Source organism: Lactuca sativa, chromosome 6 (genome assembly GCF_002870075.4).
Source record: "Lactuca sativa cultivar Salinas chromosome 6, Lsat_Salinas_v11, whole genome shotgun sequence".
Taxonomy (NCBI): Eukaryota; Viridiplantae; Streptophyta; class Magnoliopsida; order Asterales; family Asteraceae; genus Lactuca; species Lactuca sativa.
Genome location: NC_056628.2, coordinates 38,858,692 through 38,882,416, shown reverse-complemented (window position 1 = coordinate 38,882,416; position 23,725 = coordinate 38,858,692). Strand labels below are relative to the sequence as shown.

Here is a 23,725-nt window from a genome sequence, read left to right as displayed (position 1 = left end):
CCAGGCTCCCAAGCCTGACTCACTCAGTTTTCTTTGTATTACAGGTAGTGGCGCCAGAGCATAAGTTGGATGACTTGTCAAGTTATTTTTAGATTATAGACCTGTTGTTGTAAATAACTGTTGTAAGGTCTGTATTGATATGTTTATGGTTTTGGTCTGTTTATTGGCACATGACATCCCAAGTATTGTAATATAATGAAATATACCTTTCTTCAAGAAATGTTTTGGTAAATCTTATTTTTATCACATTTTGTTTTGGGAACAAATTCTGTAACTCTTTTTAATCAAAGGATTACTCTGAAATCATTTTAAAAGCATAAATTAAACCGGTCTTTTCTGGTCGTGATTTTGGGGATGTCACACTGTGCGATCTCTCAGACATTTTCAAATAATCATTTGTTGTGTCGTGGGTTTTATCATCCATTAAATACCTAAGTGTAACTGTACATATTTGTACATGACTAAAAACAAATCCACCTCTAACATTAGATTTTTGCTAAAAGCTAATTATAGTGTACCTCTAAAACATTGTGCCTACATTAAAATAATTATCTGCTTAAACAAAAACTTCGTTTGAATGATATAAATACAGTTATCGGCTCACGTACCAAAAGTTGATGCGTAGGTTGCCGATCTCAATTAAGGTTGCGTGTGTTGTGTCACAGCTAACTAAAAAACTAGCTTATTTTTCGAGCTTGTTTGGGTTATCGTGTTTGGTAAGCCAAAAAGCTAGTTTTTAAAAAGCTACTTGGAGTAGCTTTTCATGAGCTTTCTTACAAACTTTCCAAATATATCCTTCATTAATTATATAAAACTTATTTTGGAAAATATCCTTTTATGTAATTTTATATCTTTAGTTTTTACTAAACGCTCTTTTTTATTGGCTAGTTTATCAGTTTACAGCTAGCTTTTCAGCTACCAGCTAGCTTTCAACTAACGTGTCAAATGCATCTAATACATCTAATATATGTGGAGTCTTGACTAGCAACGTTTTCAACAACATTAAAATATGTTGTGATAAACTCACCTTCATCGAAATCATAATTTGAAAAAAAATAAACATATGTGGCGTTAAAGGTGTTAAAAGAAAATGGTGATGTTATTTGGTATAATATAGGCCAGTAAATGTTTTAAAAGGTTCGAATTGTTTTTTTTTAATACTACTAACCATTCAATGGATATATGTCTTTGAAATCCATTTCTCACATTTATGTGTTCATTGACGTTGCCATGGCCAAACCAAGCCACGAGCATCACGGCAGCCACATGTTGGTGTGCTATGTCATAACATCAACATGCCATCGTCTTTGCCTAAATACGATCGAGAGGGCCTTATAACTTCATATTTCAATAAGTGAATTGTTATAGACAGAGTTGAAGGTTGACAACTCAAAAGTCGAAACGAAAATAATCATGTGTGTATTGGCTCTAGGCTTACTTGAATCTTGATACATTCTAATGTTGTATACTTTATTTTTATCACACTTTGAGTCTCCCTCGGTTTATGACTGTTTCCAAAACAAAAAACAACACACACACACTTATATATATATATATATATATATATATATATATATATATATATATATATATATATATATATATAAACGTAAGTTATCAAGGGTACACACAAACATCAATCCTTTGTACATTTTTACATGATTTCTTTTGAAAAATCTAATATAGTATAATAATTTCATCTAACAAAATAATATTTTATTTCTTCAAATTACATGATTGTCTATGTAACGCCCGTAGATCCGGGCTAGTCAATTTAGAGACGATAGGCGTCAAAAATAACTTTTTGATGGAAGATTATCTAGAAGGATTAATCTTAACCAAGTTGTGGTATATGTCACAAGGTTTCCGTGCATATAAAGAACGCCAAAATCCGAGTTATAACGAAGAAGTTATGACCCATCGAAGTTTCGCGACAGAACCGGCACGACGCAATGCAACGTAAAAAGTGAATTTACGTTAGAGCGGTATTTAGCCAAAGCAATCTAAATAAGAATCGAAGATCTCATTGTTGGTATCGAAGCGATAAAAAGTTAGGCGAGAACGGACGTCAAACGAAGAAGTTATGAATTTTTAACGAAAGTTTCTGTCCCGGCCTATTAAAAATAAATAATAAAAATAAAAGTCAAAATTAGCCGACGAAGTCTAAACGAAAGTTGTAGATCGTATTCTCACCTTCGCGTGCATATAAAGAACGTCGAAAACGGAGTTCGTATGAAGAAGATATGAATTTCCGAAGATTATTAAATAATTTGTATTTATTTTTAATCTTTAATTCGGAAGCATTATCCGAAGGAGTCACCAGTCTGATCCGAGGTACGCCCCGCGTACTCCGAAGTGTCGACATTCGCAGCAAGTGGCTTCGGATGACGAACGCGGTGACGTTTTTCGGACCAGTACGCCCCGCGTACTCCGAGGCTCCAGCCTCCTATAAATAGGATGCGAGGGCAGCCGACCCAAATGCCAATTTCCTCTCTTCTCTCTCCCGTTTTGCATCGATTTGCGTGCCAGAAATACCCCGAAGCCCCGGTATCATACTCGAGCCCCGAGGCGAGTCCCGAGATCCCGAAAATCCCGAGAAGTGCGGTTCCCGAGCCGAAGCTCTGCCCGCGAGAAGTTCGATTTTTGAAGAGATCTTCCAGATCTGCTGAGGATTACTACTTCTGCAAGTCGTAGTGCTGTCCGATCATCTTCTGATCAAGTGAGTGTGTAGTTATTTTCTTCTAACGCATAATTATTAAGTATTTTCTATGAAATACGTGCTACGTGTATAATATGAGGTTGTTTATATGTGTGGGTGTATAGTCCCTTTCATAAACACGGGTATAATACAAGTATTGTTTGAATGTATTAAGTGTATGTTTGGGAGAGTGTATGATTACTTTCTTCTAACACATAAATATGAAGTATTTGGTATAAAATACGTGCTATGTGTTTATATATTGTTGTTTATTTGAGATGAGTATGGAATGAATGTTTTATATAGTTTTTAAATGAGATAAACTGTATGTGTATTCTATATCTACAAATATGTTGGGTAGAACATGGGTAGATGAGATAGTTGGTATGTGATAAAGTGATGAGGTATGAAAGATGATTAAGAATGATATTGGTAGACGCACCAATTAAAGAATGTCATAAAACTAGCAGATGTGCTGGAGAATAATATCGGTAGATGCACCAAGTAGTGAATGTCGTAATCCTGGCAGATGCGCTTATAGGATAATGTCGGCAGATGCGCCAAATAGAGATTGTCATAATAATAGCAGATGCGCTTATAGGGTAATCTTGGCAGATGCACTCATAAGATAATGTCGGCAGATGCGCCTAAAAGAAAAGGTCATAAACTTGGCAGTCGCGCCTCATAGTGTATGACGTAATCCTGGCAGAGGCGCTTAAAGGATGATGTTGGTAGATGCGCCTTATGTAGCAATAGATTTTTGTGCTAATTCCTTAGGTCAATCCTAGGAATGGATGAATGACGGGTAGTTGAATTCTTAGGGTAAAATCCTAAGAAATAAAGGAGATAATGGGGATGAGTAATCGGGTTGATTGTTTGATGGTTGAATATAATAATTATATTATTGTGGGTTGAAAACCCTATATGCTCACCAGGCTCCCAAGCCTGACCCACTCAGTTTTCTTTGCATTACAGGTAATGACACAAGGGTATAAGTTGGTGGACTTAACGAGAGGTTTTGGATTATAGATCAGTAGTTGAATAACTATTGTAAGGTCTATTTTATATTGTTTATGCTTTTGGTCTGTATCGGAACATGACATCCCGAGGTTTTATTATTTAATGGAAATACATTCTCTTTGAGAAATGTTTTGATAAATGGTTATCATATTTTATTTTGGGAACAAATTCCGCAACCGTTTTCTTTAAACGATCACTCTGATTTATAAAACAAAGCATAAACAAATCGGTCTTTTCTGGCCGGGAAATTGGGGATGTCACAGTCTATTATAAAATCTAACACAATATAAAAATTCATCTACAAAATAATTTTTATTGTTATAATAAAGTATCATATTAATTACAATGTTGTTATAGGATTAAATGAAATAGGATACTATAATAAAAAAAAATAAATGAAGGTAGAATGCTATTTCCTATTTTGTATATGCAAAGCAGGAAATACCGAAATAGGACCATATTTTTATTGATTCTTTTTTATAGCATCCTACTTTCATTTCTTTGGCGAGGCTTTGGTCCTCATCAAAAATTTGATGTCAACTTAATTTTAGACATCATTAATTTCCGAAGGAACATGAAATTAATGTCACTGCTACACTAATAGATGTATTTTTTTTTTTTCGGGAAACTATGTTGCAATAAGAACATAAAATAGGATGATACTTACATTGGTGTAGAAGCATCGTACATGCACCGGTCAAACATGTTGAGTAATCATGTTAAATTTTATAGAGATGGAACTTTCTATTTTTTTTCTTTATGTGATGTGATGATATTTTTACATATGATTATCAACAACCATGTAACATATTAGTAGCACTTACTTTGGCAAAAATACTTGTAAAGTATGATGTTGTAATTGGAAAAAATAAAAAGAAAAAAAAGTTTCATTCCAATCACATCCAGACTCACACACTCAATCGATTCCTTCTAAATACAAAGATTTAATATCGAACCAAATTTTAACGGGAAGCTAGACGTTGGGTCTTCCCTCCCACCTACTTCACATGTTTCAAGATAATCATGAGACATTGTGATTATATGGGAGTTGATTTGCAAATACACTTGTGTGCTCAAATCTAGGAAAAAAACATAAATATCTACCATTCCATCTGCAATGACGACACACAATCAACACTGGCTACATTTTATAAAACATGAACTCAATATATCTCTTTTAGGTGACATTATAAAGGAAATGCATACACACGATGATGATGGGTTGACATCATCTCATACTGAGACATATAACCCAAAGATTGATCCTCGATTATAGGAAATCGAAAACATAATCCCTAAAACTGAAACCAAAAATAAGACCAAAAGGATGTAAGTTTATGCTTTTACCCTTTTTTTTATAACATATTCATTAGACACATGTCAAACATCATCAAACAAAACACTTCATCAAAAAAATCAAGACTAATGGCCATGATCTATGTCATGACCTAAACGGTAATAAAAAAAGGTCTCAGAAACTACTTTTAATAAAAACAATGTGCTATGAACTTGATCAAAATCCCTTAAAACTACAACAAAAAAGGAAATTTGTAGCTTATGAGTTTTTCTTTTGTGGGGATATGAATGGATTTGTGTATATAAAGTATCTTACAAAATCGGGAAATTAAGTATACACATTAATGATTTCGGACTATTAATTAAATAATATTGTTTGTTTTATGATTTTTAGTGCACGTAATTTAGGATATAAGATATGATTTCAGAATATTAATTTAAATAATGACAACCCAAATATTGATATTTAGGAAGTGAATGTTGATGGATCCAAAGAGTTAATGGACGGAAAAAGTAAAGAATAGATAGCTGGTGGAATGACACGTTGCAGGAGACAATACTTATCTGTTTCCTTCCTTTTCCTGCTATTTCCTTGTTGACCTTTTAAATAAATATCCTTGTTGACCTTTTTAAGGTCTTTTATTAATAACATAGAGATAAAGATTTCATAAACATCTTTATTTTTTGAAATAGTTTTTAGTTTATTGATTTAAATAGTTACACACCTAACAAGAAATCATGTCACCTTTTAGCCCAAAAATAAGATTCAATAGTATCTTTAGAGAAATAGATAAATAAACAAATAGATCCTTTTTATTGAACAAAATAAAATACAACTAAAATCATATATGGACCAAAATACAACTAAAATCATATATGGACAAAAGTTCAAAAAAAAAAAAAAATTTGTCGGACAGTTACAGAAAGTAATTGATTTATCTTACGTTTTTACCTCAACCCAGTTTGTAATTGCTCAGTCAAAATAACAAAACTTAGTGCTGTAACGGATCAAGATCAAAATGAAAATTTAGCTTTCGATAATAATACAAATAGTTATCCCACACATTACTTAATTTATATAGCTTCTTTCATAGACAACCATTAACTACAAAACTCAAAATCAACACATCAATTCATGCAAATCCACAGTCCACGACCTCTTATAAACCTATCGCCGCCGTGGCTCATCTCCTTGCATCCGTCACCGGACTTGCCCGAGTACCTCCCCCCCTCGTACCCAATGGGGTGTCCTCCACGTCCATCGCTGCCAGCAACCCTGTTCCCAACGGCGAGATATCCTCCACTTCCACCTCCATCACCTCCACCGTAGTATCATCTCCACCATGCTCTTTCAGGTTCATCGACTCCATTCGCTTCCTTGCATCCTCCTCAGTTTGATCATCAAACATTTCCTACCCAAATAAATCATACATATCACTTTCATTTTAATTAATGTTTAGTATTATATAATACATTATCAATTCAGTTTACTACACACGAACAAAAACGAAAAATTGATTTGATTTTATCACATCCGACTGACCTTTGTGGCGCCACCGGTTTCAGAAAACTTCTCCTTGGTCTCCTCTTTCTTTCCGGTCAGTAAATCCATGGCTTTCCTGGCAGCTTCAGCGGCGGCGTCTTTCAACTCCGTCGCCTTTCCCACAGTCACATTCTTCCCTTCTGTTGCCTTATCCGCCGTGTAGTCTCGAGTAGCCGCCGCCTTGTCCACGGTGTAGTCCTTGGTTGCCGCCGCCTTGTCGAAGGTGTAATCCTTGGTGGCTGCCGCCGTATCGACGGTGTAATCCTTGGCTTCAGCAGCTTTTTGAGCAGCATAATCTTTGTACTCCCCCACTTTATTAACCGTCACATCCTTGGCTGCTTTCGCCTTCTCCGCCGTGTAGTCTCGGGTGGCTGCCGCCTTGTCAAGCGTGTAGTCTTTGGTGGCCGCCGCCCTGTCGACGGTGTAATCCTTAGTAGCTGCCGCCGTGTCAACGGTGTAATCCTTGGCTTCAGCAGCTTTTTGAGCAGCATAGTCTTTGTACTCCCCCATTTTATCGACCGTCACATCCTTGGCTGCTTTTGCTTTCTCCGCCGTGTAATCTTTGGCAGCAACCGCCTTATCGACTGTGTAATCCTTCGCTGCCACCGCCTTGTCCACCGTGTAATCTTTAGCGGCTATAGCTTTATCTGCAGTGTAATCGGCAGCCTCCTTTGTTTTCTGTGCAGTATAGTCCTTGTACTCTCCTAGTTTCTCCATAGTCGTGTCTTTAGCTTCTTTCGCCTTCTCCGCCGTGACATCCGCCGTCTCCTTCGTTTTCTGTGCAGTGTAGTCTTTGTATTCTACGCCCTTGTTAGCCGCTTCCCTCCCCTTCTGTGCTGCGTAATCCTTGTACTCTCCTGTCTTCTCCATTGTCGTGTCTTTGGCTTCCTTTGCCTTCTGCGCTGCATAGTCCTTATACTCTCCGGCTTTGTCCATCGTTGTATCCTTAGCTTCCCTCGTCTTCTGTGCCGCGTAGTCTTTGTATTCTCCTCCCTTATCGGCGACTTGTCTTCCCTTCTCCGCCGCATAATCCTTGTATTCTCCGGCCTTCTCCATTGTTACATCCTTACCTTCTTTCGCCTTCTCTGCTGTAGCATCCGCAGCTTCCTTAGCTTTCTGCGCTGCGTAGTCTTTGTACTCTCCCGTCTTATCAGCGATCTGTCTTCCCTTCTCCATTGTTGCATCCTTGCCTGTTTTTGCCTTCTCTGATGTAGCATCCGCAGCTTCCTTTGCTCTCTGTGCTGTATAGTCTTTGTATTCTCCAGTCTTCTCTTTTGTCTCCTCTCCGATCCGTTTCCCTCTCTCAGCAGCTTCCCCACTAACCTCCGCTGTCTTCTCCGTCGCGGCATGGGTTTTCCCGGTGACAGCATCCTTAGCCTGGCCTAAGGTACCAGTGACGGTTTGAATTATACTGCTAACAATACCAGGTCGACCTTCATCAGTTTGTATCTGTTCACGGCGTTCAACCACTACTACATCGCCGCCGCCACCAATCTGTCTCTGACGATTGACGTCCCTTAGCTCGTCGGCGGCAGCCCTTGCAGCGGTCTCCGCCTTCTGTTCCTTGCTCCTAACTTCTTGATGTGATGCCATTGGATTATCTACTGTAAAATGCAAACGAAACTTTAATGTAAGTTGGATGAAATGATTGCTGGGTGATGAAATTTGTGGTTCGTGAGTAGAACGTGAATGGATTTATAAGAAGGCCTGGCTAAGCGATAGAAACTTACTGGTGATGTAAGCTATAGTTGCTTGACACGTAGCATGGAGGGGACACGTGGATGCATACCAAATGAAGTGGCAACTGCAGAAAATATATCTAGTAAATATCATTGGTTATGGATGTGATCAAATTGTGGGTCGGTGTGTTTGACGAATATGATAAGTCTAAAAGGTCGTGTTGGGTGACATAAGCATTTTCTTTTCCTTTTTTACACAAATGGTCCTGTGACTTGGGCAATTTGCATGTTTTGGTGTTTAATTTTTTTCATTTATTTTAATGGATAATGGGGAAATGTCCTTAAAAAATATTTTGTTAGGTCTTTGGTCGTTACTCGACTAAAAAGATTATATTGTTTTTTTAATTTATTTATCGTTTATTGTTTATTTATCAAAAAACGAAAAATATATAACCCTTTAAAGTTAATATCTTTATTTTTTATTATATCGTCCGTGAGAGTGTCAAACCATTTTGTAACATCTGTTTTTTAGTATGTTTTTAACCTTCAAAATTATTGAAATTCTAAAATGTATTTTGCTAGGTATTCAGTCTAGACCTAAAAAGACTATATTTTTTTTTCTTTTTTCTAATTAATTTATTATTTATTTATCAAAGTATATATATATATATATAAAACCCTTTAAAGTTATATTATAACCATCAAACCTTATATCTTTATTTTTTGTTATATCATCGATGAGATTACGATGTCATTTCCTCTTTTCTTTGTTGTTTCTCTCTTTATATTCCTAGAAAACTCTCTAGACATCATCTCTTTCCTTTTTCTGCCATCAGCAACCTTCTATGACCCATTTTACGTCCAAATATGCAACCTCTCGTCAGAAAAGTGCACAGACGCTAAGGTCTAGTTGCCGAAAAAATGTACAAAGTTAAAATTAGGTTGTGACCGACAAGAAGAAAATGACCGTTAGTTAGGGTTTTAGCGACCGAAGCAACGCTAGCATCAGAACGTTATCTTAATTCCGAACCATACTCTCTACCCATATGCTTTAGAAAGGTTCCTTGTCCAAAGTTATGAATAAAACGTTGGTCGATTTTAATCCTTGTTTATGAATTGCATTTGGGTTTTTTTAACAAGGTGTATCTTGATTTTTTGTGACAACAATTATATCTAGTTTTTTTAGTGGGGCGAGACATGTCAGAGAAGACGAATGAGATGGTGGTAGTTTTTCAAAGGTAAAGTAGCCAGTGGCGGAGCTTGAAGTTTGGATTTGGAGGGGGGGTGAAAATAAAATTTGTATAAAAATTGAAGAACAGGGGGGCCAAAGTCAAACTTTATTGTTTTTGGGCATAATATGTAACTCTTTTAATACTTATGGACTAATTATTAAAAAAATAGGGGGCTATTTGTATAAAAATTGAAGAACAGGGGGGGCAAAGTCAAACTTTATTGTTTTTGGGCATAATATGTAACTCTTTTAATACTTATGGACTAATTATTAAAAAAATAAGGGGGTCACAGCCCCCCTGGCCATATATAAGCTCCACCAATGAAAGTAGCCACGAAGTGGGTAAGGGTCGAGGGTGGATGTAAGGGCAATGGGGTGAATGATTTTTAGATTGTTATATGTATGTTCATCTCCAACACTTGCGACTCTATTGATTTCTGGTTTGAATGGATTGAATTTTTTGTTTTAATAGATTGATTCTGGTTTTACTTTTTATTTTAATTTATGGTTCTGATTTCTTGTTTGGATTTTTGGTTCGAATGGATTCCTCACTTTGATGAGGTATTTTTTTTTCAATATTAAAGGTTATGGTAATTTAGGGGTCGTTTGATAACTGTGAAATGAGTTAGAATTGACTGGGTTAGAAATTCTGACTGAGTTACCTTCTAACTGAAACTTTGTTGTTTGATTTTACATCTGACCGACTGTACAAAATGACTATATTACCCTCCAACAAAACTTTTTTTTATAATATATAAATAATCAACAAAAAAAATTTATTTTATATCACTAACCTCCATGGTTTAAGTTCATTGCAATTTTCCAAATGATTCATAAGTAATATATAATCCCAAAAAGACATCGCATGAAATTCCAAATGAATCTCCAAATGATTCCGTCTCAATAAAAGTATGAGAATCAAAACTTCAAAAACAAAGAACATAATACAAAATGAAATATAAAAAACAGAACACACTGATTATTATTGATTACTGATTAATAGTGATACCATAATAATTATCCATTTAACTAGTTATCAAATACAAAAAGGGTTCCAATTGGAGACCCAGAAACAAAAACACCAGCCCCATGTCGAAACAATAAATAATGGCTTCCAGACAATCTTCTTGAATCTCTAAACATAAGCTATAGATTTAGAGAAAGAAACAGTAAATTGAATTAAATTTTTTCGGAATTTGAAAATAAGAATAATTGAAATCGATTTCATTAATCGATTTTGCTGAATAAGCAAAATTGAAATCACAAACAATCAAACCTCAATTTTATGAAATTGATTTCATTTATTGATTCAAACAATTGATTAAAGAGGAAGAGAACCCTTGGTGGGGATGGAAAAGTTATGTGATCGATTGAAGGAGAATATGTGTTCTTGAAGGAGATGAACGCCGTTAGAGAAGACGATGGTGGAGGAGGTGTCCGACGATCGATTGCAGAACCGGTGGTGGTGGAAGGAGAAATTATGCGTTGGTTTGAAGGAGAACGAAGAAGGAAGCATGGAAAAGGGTATATATGAGAACGAAGTACAACAAACTGGGTCAGCCAATATTTTTCCTTGGACCGAATAACACAAAAATAAGGACTGAATCCTTGATTTGGACCGAGTCCAAAGGTGTAGAAAGGAAAACAAACAAGCTGCTTCGGATTGAGGACCGGGTCCTAATTTTGAACCCAATTAGAAGGCAAATCAAACGACCCCTGGTGTACAAATGGTGGTGATTTCTCCACCACCTGTACACCAAACTAAATTAGTCAAACCAAATTAATATATAATTTTTTTTTATTTTTAATTACTTAATACTTATATAGTTATATTACATAGTTTTCCAAATTAGTTATAATATCTTTTATTTTTTCGTCGATTCAACAAGAAGATATTATTTATATTTTTTTTTATTTTTTTTCAAGTTTATTTTAATTTTTGTATAACGTTCAAGCTTTGTACTTTGCATTTTTTTCATGTTAAATATAATTTTTATATTATTTTTTACAAAAGGAACAAAACATCTAAAAGTTAAAAATATTCCAAAGTCGTAAAAGCTTTAAAAAAAAATTCGAAGTTGTAAAAAGGTTACGAATTTAGATAATCCGGTATTCAAAACTCGGTTTTAGAAAAACGAACAAAATTTTGTATAAAAAATTTTAAAATAAAAAAATTAAGATAAATAAACAAATAAATAATAAATAATTGCCAAAGTACGACTTTGACAAAATATTTTTTGATTAGATTCAACAAGAAAAGAATATTAAAATCTTGTTTTTGTTGTTTAGACATTTTAGTCGTTTTTAAAATTACAAAAGCCATAAAATCAATAAAAAAATATAAACAAAAACCATCAAAAAAACCTTATAAAATGTATTCAAACAAAACATTTAAAAATTTACATGAAATGCGTAACCATAAGTAGCCAGAGGTGAAATAGTCATCCGAACAGATGATTTTACTCTAGAGTCACAACCAAACAAGGAACATGCAAGAGAGCATAAACCAAGAGTTATCAGACTATCCTACATAACCACAGACAGTCCCTAGGGCACTCTACCAAATGATAACCAGTAAGTACAGGTAACATACCGATCCAACAGTGCACTATAGCATAGCAACATCTTATATACCAGGATAGCGATCTAACGGATAGCGATCTAACGGATCGCTACATCATAACAATATACTCAGTACCAGAATACAGATTCAACAGATCATTACAACATAGCAACATACTAAGTGGCAACAATTTAAGAAATGACTGCCCGCATATAATTAGAGGTGAGATAGCCACCCGGATAGGTGATCCCACCCTAGAACCACAACCAAACAAGGAACATGTAAGAGGGCCTAGATCAATAGTCCTCAGTCTATCCTACGTGACTATATATAGTCCCTAAGACATCCCTCTACCAACAAATAATCGAAAACTGGCGGGCCAACATTGGTGCCTTCGACCCACGGTACAATGAGACGAAACTCACTTGAAATAAAGAAACCCGAGAATACCACGATCTATTCCATGCTACATTGATTGCTCTCGCGGATCCACTAACATCAGAACCAGATAGAATCTCAACCAATAAGCCACAATCTTCAAGTTTGACCCAAAGTCAAACTTGGCCGAAAGTCAACAGTCAACGAAGGTCAACAGTCAGCAAGCCCTCACGACGTGACCATCTATGCCCCACGTCGTGAGCCACAATAGGATAATATAATCGAGGCTTGCAACCCTCACAACGTGACATGCATCTTCTTCGCATCGTGAGATCAGTCTCTACATCATTTTGGTCCAAAAATGTAACGCCCGTAGATCCGGGTTAGTCAATTTAGAAACAATGAGCATCAAAAAAATGAGTTTTTGATGTAAGATTATTTAGAAGGATTAATCTTAACCAAGTGGTAGTAAATGTTACAAGGGTTCCGTACATATAAAGAACGTCGAAATCCGAGTTATAACGAATAAGTTATGACCCGTCGAAGTTTTACGTCAAAAACGGCACGACACCGGGAGACGTAAATAGTGAATTTATGATAGAGGAGTTTTTAGCCTTAGAAATTTAAAAAAAGTTGTAGTATACTTTAAACCGACAACATACAAAAAAAAACACCCAAATCTGACTTCGTATGAGGAAGTTATGAATTTTCTAAGATTTGGCATAGCAGTGCACGACCCGAAACTCGAATTTTAGTTCGAGCGGTTTTTGGCCTATGCGACCTAAATGAGAGTTGAAGATCTCATTAATAGGAACTCAACGGTAAAAAGATAGAAGAAAACGGAGTCCGTATGTAGAAGTTACGAATTTTACGCGGACATTTAACAGTATAATCTCCTCATACTATTAAATTTAATATCAGTCGAGAACTAGCCGACGGAGTCAAAAGTAAAGTTGTAGATCTTATTTTTACCTACGTGTGGATATAAAGAATGTCGAAAACAGAGCTCGTATGCGAAAGTTACGGAGTTTAGAAGTCGGCAGGATGCTGCTGCAAAAGGAGTGATGTGGCACAATCTTGGTCATTGCTTTCTCCCCAAGGCTTGCCACTAGATGGTGACATGTGGCACCAACTTCAGCCATACTTTACCCTATATATACAACCCCTTCCACCCTCATTTCTTCACACCTCCACCATTCTCTCTCTCTCTCTCTCTCTCTCTCTCTCTCTCTCTCTAAACCTCCCAAAACTCCCCTAGCGCTAGAAGAAAGCCCCGAAGCGCTCAACAGCTCCGAGAAGAAGAGCTTTCGGCTCGGAAATTCTACCCTTGCAGAGCACGACTTCTAGCCAAACCCCATCGTAGGTAAGATACGCCTACCTAATTTTTAATATAGCTTTTATTTAAATATAGTAACGTTATTAGGGCCTTATAATAATTATTTAAGCTATTATTATGGGTTATATAAGTGTCGTTATAATATCTTTTTAACCACTTGCGGTACGGGGAATCCGGTTTGAATGGCCACCTGGGTTGTTGGATTTCAAAAGTGTTATATGCCAAAATGATTCTGCCCCCCGGTGTTTTATGTATGGCCTTTGTCTGTACATAGTGGTTGGAAAATATTATTTAAACGCTTATATTATAATAATAATAATAATAATAATAATAATAATAATAATAAGACTAATAATTAGTCACGGTAAATATTAGACTAAAATCTAGTGGTAATAAAACTAAGTTTCGTCGAATGAAATTATTTTAAAGTAATCGAAGCGCTGTCCGAGTACCGAGTCACCACTTTATCAAGTGAGTGCATAGTTACTTTCATCTTACACATAGATATGAAGTATTTTATATAAATTACGTGCTATGTGTGCATATAACCTGTATACTTGCTATATATGTTGGATGAATGATTTTATACATGTTTTAAATAATTTAAACTGTATATGTATTTTATATCTACGAATATGTTGGGTATAACATTGGTAGATGAAAGATGATATGAGTGAATTTATATCTATACACATTTGTCTACGAATATGTTGGGTAAACCTATTGATTTGTTAATTTAATAAAATTAAATTAATATATTTGATACATTTTAACACTTGGTAGAAGTGTTGTAGAATTTGAAGTTGAAACACCCCAAAGAACCAAGGGTTCTCGCCTTAACCAAAACCCTTTGATAGATTAAAGTTTCGGACCAAAAACGATTTCCAACCGAAAACCTTCGCATACCGCAAACCCCTCGCATAAAGGAAACACCAAACTTGCACTCGCATCACAAACGACTTTCGGCTGCAAACCGTTCGGACCGCAAACGTGCAAGACTCCTTCTAGAAGCCTTATCTTCTCGGGAAGGGTTCTCCGCTCCTCGGTTTGAGTTCACAGCTAAAAACTGAAGCCGCGATATGTATTATCGGTCGAGAACCCTTAAGTCGACTTGCTTTATTCTTCCTTACATATACTTACAATTAAAAATAAAGCTCATTTCTTCATATATCAACCAAAATCTCAAGATTTTCTCTCAACTTCAACCGAAAACTCCCTCCTCTCTCCTCAATAACATGCGAAGCCTCCCCTCTCCTCTTAAAAACACACAAAAATCACTTGTTTCTTCATAGAATCTTTCAAGTATCATTCCTTGATCTTGTTTCCATTACAAAAACACCTTTCAATCTTCTAGTATTGGGCCGAAAACTCATAAAATCTCTAGTTTTCATCAAGAACACACGAACAACATGAAGAACGCGAAGAACACGAAAAACTATTCTAAGGATTATTGTAAGTCTTTTTTACAATAATTATGTGTTGTTTAACACTTTAAACTTCATTAGATTATCTAATTTATACTTAATTTTATATTAATATAAATTAGGATTCAGTCTTTATCACGAGTTTTAACTTGTGGATTTAGCTCTACTACACCGTATCTACAACCGAAAACTCACAAAAGGTGAGTTCATACCCCTGCATTTTTACTATTTTTCACTGTTTTAAGGGGAGAGGATACAAGTCTAACACAAAAAATATTGTGTTTACAATAAAATGATTTCTAAATATTTTTAAAATGACTTTAAATGTTTTATAAACTCTTTTTAACTTATATTTTGCAAAGAATCATATATATATATATATATATATATATATATATATATATATATATATATATACATATATATATATATATATATATATATATATATATATATAATTTAAAGGGCTTAGGACTAATAATTGGCTTTATTTCCCTTTTCCTTGTTTGGATGTGGGCTTAGGGTAGAATTATTTGTCCGAATGTCATTTCAATTTTAATTTTATATATATATATATATATATATATATATATATATATATATATATATATATATATATATATATATATATATATATATGAATATAAAAGTTATTTTAATTAGATTCATATTCCCTTTGTAACATGTCAAGCAAAGGGGATACTTTCATGAATATTACATATCAAGCAGAACACACATATAAATTATAATAGGCATAATTTATGGAACTTTCAAACTATTTTCATGAATCAGCTATACAAAGTTTAATAGATTACTCTTGTACAAATACTTTACATTCAAGAATACTAGAGAAAGATCATATTATATGTTCATTTACTTCAAAATGACTTTTCATCATTTGTTATATACATAATCGTCAATATGCTTTTTGTGAGACAATGTTTAGTTGCTTATTCATTTAGGCAATACAGTTAAAGTCCTGATATTATAACCAGAATCTCCAGACAGAGAGCAAGACAAATGTGTATAGATCTATACGGTATTGACAATCCCGCACTCATATTGTAAGCTACAGTTGGGCAGGCACGCCTATGAGTGACAAATGTCGTTAACAGTTCTGACACGTACAAAGTGTCGTATCAAGTCATCTAGTCATAGTATGGTTATAATAACTCACTAAAAAGATATGAACAATTATGATTAGTATATAATTAATTAAACCAAAGAGTACGAATACAAAGTACTGGTTTTTACAATAATACGATTTACAGTATTACATTACAGTTTACAGTTGGTGGAGTCAGACATACTCACTTTTACAAGGTTTTCAAAGAGTACAATTACAGAACTTGGAAAACATAAACAATACAGAAAACATTCTTTTTACGGTTTTATGGTATTAAAACTACTTTTCAGTTATATTAGAAAATATTGAATTTTCTGGAAACAATAAACATGATTACTATTTCAAGAAACAAACAGCAAACTTCTAAACATAAATACTTATGCACTCACTCAACTTAAATGTTGATACTCTCTTTTTCAAATACTTGTATTCTCAGGGAACTAATAAACAGTTACATTTCCCAAGCTTTTGAAGACAGAGTAGTATAGAGTTACATCTTTTGTTTTGTTATATCTATTTTGGTATCAATATACAATGATTGAACACACATGTAAAACTATTATTTCTTTAATACAATGGTTGTTGTACTTTGATTACTATGATGCATGTGTTGTGGTACTTAAAAATGAAGTCATCCACCCCCGGACGTTTCCACCGCTCCGGTTTGGGGGTGTGACATTAGGGACGTCAGAGGCTGGTTTGGAACTCTAAAATGAAGTTTATGGGGTTTAAATATGATGGAAACCCTAAAAGATTGTGGGCTTGGGCTGCATCTCACCTCACGTTGTGAGCTCAGTTAATTCAAAATCTTCATTGATCACTCCTCGCGTTGTGACCCTTCAATGGTCACGTAGTGAGCCCTGATTTTCCCAAAAACTAGGCCTTTGACTCCTTGAAGCCCAAAGTCGATCTGATCTGGAAACGGGGTGTTACAGATTTGGGAGGTCTCGGAGCACTTGAAGAACAAAAAAACATCATATTTTTGCTCTTGATTCTTACTACATGTTGGGTACTTTTAACTTTTATTTTGTAATCATGAGTTTAGCCATGCTAGGCTAAACTAATATTGGTTGATTTTGGTGAACCCATGGATGTTTAGTTATTTGAATACTATCGTGAACTTTTTATGAAAGTGTTTTGCATTTGAACATCTTACCATTTACATGTCTTTATTCATGAGTTTAGATGTATGCTTGGTAATTAGTTGGCTAATTTCATGATTAAGTAATAGACCCTCAAATTAGCAAGCAACAAATGATTTTTGTGTTAGTTTTCACTTCACACAATCATAAAAACACTTTCTCCAACATGGTAGTGAAAACATTTGACTCCTCTTGGATTTGGTGACTTTTTAGTCCTTAATGCTAGTTAATTTTTACTAATTAAATGCTTAATGGAAATTATCACTTTAACTAATGAAATATGTTATGAGCTTCTCTAGCCATTTTACTAAATAAGAAAAGTCTAGGTGACATCAAGCTTCTTGGGTTGCTATAGCCAAATTAAAATGAAATTACAAGTCTAGCACAATGTTGTATAATGATAATCAACTAATTTTCCATGTGAAGAAAACCAAAGTCAACCATCTTTCCCTCAATGATTTTACATTCAACTCTTGCTTTTGTTGAATTGTCTATTTAAATCTTAGTTTAACTCTAATTTTCTTTTAAAAACTCACAAAAGACCAAACCCCCCTGTAACGCCCCGTTCTAAGAGTAGCTATTTATGGTTCCCCGAGATCAAGAGTAAGGGCGTTTCGGTCTTTTATGGGCAATGGGTTTTATTCGAGAAGGTTTCGGGTCGGGGTGTGTTGCTAGAAGCGTAGGGCTTCTCGCCACCTTTTCGTGGATATAAAGTTTGTCGGAAACGGACTTAGAATAAAGGAGCTATGGCAATTTGAAGATATTGTCACTTATGACACTTGATGGAAAATAGTTGACAAGGTAAGGCCATGCATGCATGGGACACCATGGGTACACCCAGCGTAAGGCTGGGTTACGCCCATCGTAATGGAGTTAATGAAACGCGGGGTCCCTCGACGTACGCCCGGCGTACTGGAATTATGCCCAACGTACGTCCAATGTCCAGAAACCCTAATTTTAGGGCCAGCCCCTATAAAAGGAACATTATGGTTCCAAACCCAACCTCCATATATGCCCTCTTACCCTCAGAAACCCTAAGTAGTCGTTCTTTCTCCATTGTTGTGGATATTTGACCTTGGAGAGCTTGGAGAGCCTAGAAGAAGAAAGAAGAAGTTGTTAAAGAAGGAGTGGGGTGGCTGGAGCTCGTAGATCTGGAAAGGCATCATCTTCTGAAGCCCTTTTGAGGTATAAAGTCTCTTGCTTGGCAATCATATTGTGTAGATCTAAGTGTTCTAAAGTTTTGACATCATTCTTGTCCCAAAAACCCCAAAGTGATGCATGATGCGAGTTGGTTGAGATTAGCTATCCTTTCAGACCTTATGAGAGGTCTTGAGTGAGAAAAATGAGGTCCCAATGGCTCTGGTTGTCCCATGTGTGAGATAGGTAGGTCTTAATGGATTAAGACCTTGGGTTAAGAGCTTTATGGACGTCCCAAGTAATAAATTTTGAGACTTTATGAATCCTAGGCATATTTGGTCGATGGATCTGAAGTTTGGGCTTAAGAGCTTAAGCCATTAAGAACTTATGAAAGATTTTAGTTCAACGAGATTACGCCCCGCGTAAGCTTATGTACGCCCAACTTAGTGGGTCTGTGTCCCGATTCCAGTCCGCGAGCATCGATGTATGCCCAGCGTACCAAGAGGAGTACGCCCAGCGTACTCCCTTTGTTGGGTTTTTGATATTGGCCCTTAAGTGATTGGGCTGTTATTGGGCTAGTGAGGCTTGGGTCGTGACTGAACATTTTGGATGGAGTATTTTAGGCCCAATAATTATTATGGACCTTGGATCTAGGCCCATTTGATGAGGTGGGTCCAATTTAGTAATTTGGGCCAATATTGGGCTTTGCATGAGAATTTGACTTTGGGTCTTGGCCCAATAAGAGGATGATGGGCTTAATGAGTGTTGTGGACCCTTGGTCTAGAAAGTTATGATGGTTTTTTATGTGATGGTTTTCATATGATAGTTGGGATTCCCGGCGAGTCAGCAGTCAGAGAGTTGCAGGATTCCGGCAGTTGCAAGGTGAGTTTTCCTCACTGTACTTGTAACATCCCCCTCTGGCACATATCACAATATTGTCCGCTTTGGGCCACTCAGCACGAGGACTTCCCAGGGGGTCACCCATCCTGGTACTACTCCCGCCCGAGCACGCTTAACTGCAGAGTTCTTATGGGATCTGCTGCCCTCACGGCTTTAAAACGCGTTGTGACAAGGAAGGTATCCACACCCCTTATAAAGAGTGTTTAGTTCTCCTTCCAAGCCGATGTGGGATCAGATCTAACCCGCTTTCACCCCCCATTATAGGGTTCGATGTCCCCGTCGAACACATCGACCCGTGCCCTGGCTCTGATAGCATTTGTAACATCCCCCTCTGGCACGTATCACAATATTGTCCGCTTTGGGCCACTCGGCACGAGGACTTCCCAAGGGGTCACCCATCCTGGTACTACTCCCGCCCGAGCACGCTTAACTGCAGATTTCTTATGGGATCTGCTGCCCTCACGGCTTTAAAACGCGTTGTGATAGGGAAGGTATCTACACCCCTTATAAGGAATGCTTAGTTCTCCTTCCCAGCCGATGTGGGATCAGATCTAACCCACTTTCACCCCCCATTATAGGGTTCGACGTCCCCATCGACCCGTGCCCTGGCTCTGATACTATTTGTAACATCCCCCTCTGGCACGTATCACAATATTGTCCGCTTTGGGCCACTCGGCTCGAGGACTTCCCAGGGGATCACCCATCCTGGTACTACTCCCTCCCGAGCACGCTTAATTGCAGAGTTCTTATGGGATCTGCTGCCCTCACGGCTTTAAAACGCGTTGTTATAGGGAATGTTTCCACACCCCTTATAAGGAATGCTTAGTTCTCCTTCCCAGCCGATGTGGGATCAGACCTTACCCACTTTCACCCCCCATTATAGGGTTCAACGTCCCCGGCGAACACATCGACCCGTGCCCTGGCTTTGATACCATCTGTAACATCCCCCTCTGGCACGTATCACAATATTGTCCGCTTTGGGCCACTCGGCACGAGGACTTCCCAAGGGGTCACCCATCCTAGTACTACTCCCGCCCAAGCACGCTTAACTGCAGAGTTCTTATGGGATCTGCTGCCCTCACGGCTTTAAAACGCGTTGTGATAGGGAAGGTATCCACACCCCTTATAAGGAATGCTTAGTTCTCCTTCCCAGCCGATGGGGGGTGAAAGTGGGTTAGATCTGATCCCACATCGGCTTGGAAGGAGAACTAAGCACTCTTTATAAGGGGTGTGGATACCTTCCTTGTAACAACGTGTTTTAAAACCGTGAGGGCAGCAGATCCCATAAGAGCTCTGCAGTTAAGCGTGCTCGGGCGGGAGTAGTACCAGGATGGGTGACCCCCTGGGAAGTCCTCGTGCCGAGTGGCCCAAAGCGGACAATATTGTGATACGTGCCAGAGGGGGATGTTACAAATGCTATCAGAGCCAGGGCACGGGTCGATGTGTTCGACGGGGACATCGAACCCTATAATGGGGATGAAAGCGGGTTAGATCTGATCCCACATCGGCTTGGAAAGAGAACTAAACACTGTTTATAAGGGGTGTGGATACCTTCCTTGTCACAACGTGTTTTAAAACCGTGAGGGCAGCAGATCCCATAAGAACTCTACAGTTAAGCGTGCTCGGGCGGGAGTAGTACCAGGATGGGTGACCCCCTGGGAAGTCCTCGTGCCGAGTGGCCCAAAGAGGACAATATTGTGATACGTGCCAGAAGGGGGATGTTACAGTACTCAAGGGTCTAAGGCAACAAGACCGGCCCTTTGGATTGTTGTTAGAGCCTGTTATGTTATGTGGTGATATGTTTGCTAGTATCCTGGTAGATGAGGTTGTGATATGAGAATATGCTTTGTCAGCTTAGTATCCTTGAGAAATGGATAGTTGTATGATGGCTAGTTCTATTGGATCAGCGCCCTGGTAGTTGGGTAGTGAATAGTTATAGACCGGTAGTTGGTTTGGCATTATGTACGCTGGTAAGAGGTACTTGCGGGTTATGTATGTTGATCAGTAGCAGAGGGTATCCCACCCCGGTAGGATGATAGGACCCATAGTGTGTTGGTTATGTAGAGTGTTTTATGTATGCCTGTTATGTGTGCATGTCTGCTAGTGTAGATCGACATTCCAACCCGATGGTTGTGGGCCATGAGTATTCCATCCAGGTAGGATGATTGGACTCATAGTAGTTTGGCATTCCAACCCGATGGTTGAGGGGCCTGGGGTATTCCATTCTGAGGGATGATTGGACCCATAGTAATAATAGTAGTAGTAGTAGTAGTAGTTATTGTATGTATAGGAAGTGGGGCATTCCAACCCGATGGTTGTGGGCCAAAAGTATTCCATCCCGGTAGGATGATTGGACTCTTAGTATGTTGGCATTCCAACCCGATGGTTGAGGGGCCTGGGGTATTCCATCCTAAGGGATGATTGGACCCATAGTAGCTAGTGTTGTACGTATAGGTGTTCTTTGTCATATGCGTATGATTATGTGTGTATGAGTACTTTGGGGGAACTCACTAAGCTTTCGGGCTTACAGTTGTGGTTTATTGTTTCAGGTGCTTCAGGAGATCGTGGCAAGGCGAAGGCGTGATCGTACCGCTCCTCATGTTTATGCTTTATGTAATATGATTATGGGAAAAGTACTCTGATGTTTAAACTATTTTGAAGACAAGATGTATGATCGTAACGGTTTTTGAATGAATTAAAATGTTTTAATTTGGTTGAAATTTTTGGTCGTTACAAGTTGGTATCAGAGCCTTGGTTTGAGTGAATTGGAGGAACATTCGTGTGAATTCAGTCTCAAATCAAGGAGAGGTTTTCAAAAATGGTTTTCAAATGGTTTTCAAAATAAGTAAAGGAGGACGCAGAGGGTACGATCAGCCGGAGCCAGTAAGTTACCCCAAAATACCATACAAGTTATTTGTTTTGAGATATGTGAGAACAACATGCTAGTACTAGGCTAGGGATCTTCAGGAATTGCATGATAGAATTGCCTAATTTATGATGCCTGCTAGCCTAGGGTTTCCTTGTTATGAGCTATTAAGTGTTCCTCTAGGGTGAGGATTGAGTGCTTGCTGTGTATGTTTGTGCTTGGGGCGTTGTGGTGATACTTGAGACAAATATGGGTAGGTGTGGAAGGTAGTATGGGCCCGTACTACTGAAAGCACAGGACCCATACGCGTGTCAAGGAAGTCACAACCTCTAGGTTGTTGATTTGGGGTTAGTTCTCGGTGGTTATGCGAAGGATTTGAGATTTTTATGGTTTATTCCGGTATGGCGGATGCGAGACGTTTGGAGGCAGGATCCGGTTCGAGATCAGGATCAGGAGAGGGTGGTCGGGATGGACCCGCATCACCCAAAGTCATTGGCCAGATGAGTACAGATGAGTTGGACGCTAGGATTCGTGATATCCTACATGAGGAGGTTGCTACTATGTTCCGAGCTGAGTTTCCGGAACTGTTTTGGTCGATCAAGACAGCCATGGTTGATTATTTTGATGAGCGCTATGCAGATCTTGCAGAGACAGCGGCCGCGGCAGCCGCAGTGGCTGTGGCAGCGGCAGGGGGAGGAGCCAGTCTTAGTTTTCAGTATCGAGATTTTGACAAGACGAAGCCTCTACTTTTGATGGAGTTCAGGATCCGATCGTTGCTATGAGGTGGTTGTCAGACGTAGAGGGTTGCTTCTTCACATGTTCATGCCCTATGGATCAGAGGGTGAGGTGTGCTCTGAACCTTCTAAGGCTTGGGGCGAAGGATTGATGGAGGTTGACCATGGGATCTTATTCTGATGTGCAGCGGGCTGCGGTTTCGTGGGATTAGTTCCGGGAAATGTTCAGTACTCATTATGTTCCACAGGTTGATAGAGAGAGAGGTTGGCTCAGGAGTTCCTGGAACTGAAGCAGGGTTCAGAGTCAGTGACGGAGATCACCAGGATGTTCATTTCCCAGAGTTTGCCTCAGAGCAGGCTCAGATGTCCCGATATGTGAGTATGCTCAAGAGGGACATCAGGCAGTTTGTATCCATGCAGAGGTGTAGTACCTTGTTGGAGTTGTAGGAAGCCGCTAGGCGGCGCGATTTAGAGATTGAGCTCCAGTTGAGGGAGCAGAGGCAGGCCCCGGTGCAGTCGCAGCCTGCACTGAAGCAGATGAGGACCGCTGATTATCGACAGGGAGGTCAGAGGAGTCGCACTTGCAGGAAGTGCGGCAATGTGCACGAGGGTAGTAGCCGTTCTTCTTCGGGGTGCCACAAGTGTGGCAAGG

The 23,725-nt window shown here is 38.1% G+C and overlaps 1 protein-coding gene and 1 pseudogene across 1 annotated transcript; both read right to left on the bottom strand.

Annotated features, from left to right (window-relative positions):
• Positions 1–6,010: 6,010 nt before the first annotated feature.
• On the bottom strand, positions 6,011–8,234 carry LOC111894200 (embryonic protein DC-8). Its single transcript, XM_023890281.2, has 2 exons — positions 6,558–8,234; positions 6,011–6,426 (listed from the first exon to the last, which is right to left on the bottom strand). Exons 1-2 carry the CDS (start codon positions 8,148–8,150, stop codon positions 6,199–6,201), a joined length of 1,821 nt encoding a protein of 606 aa, XP_023746049.1. The 5' UTR covers positions 8,151–8,234; the 3' UTR covers positions 6,011–6,198.
• Positions 8,235–20,454: 12,220 nt separating this feature from the next.
• On the bottom strand, positions 20,455–20,572 carry LOC128126961 (5S ribosomal RNA; annotated as a pseudogene).
• Positions 20,573–23,725: the final 3,153 nt, after the last annotated feature.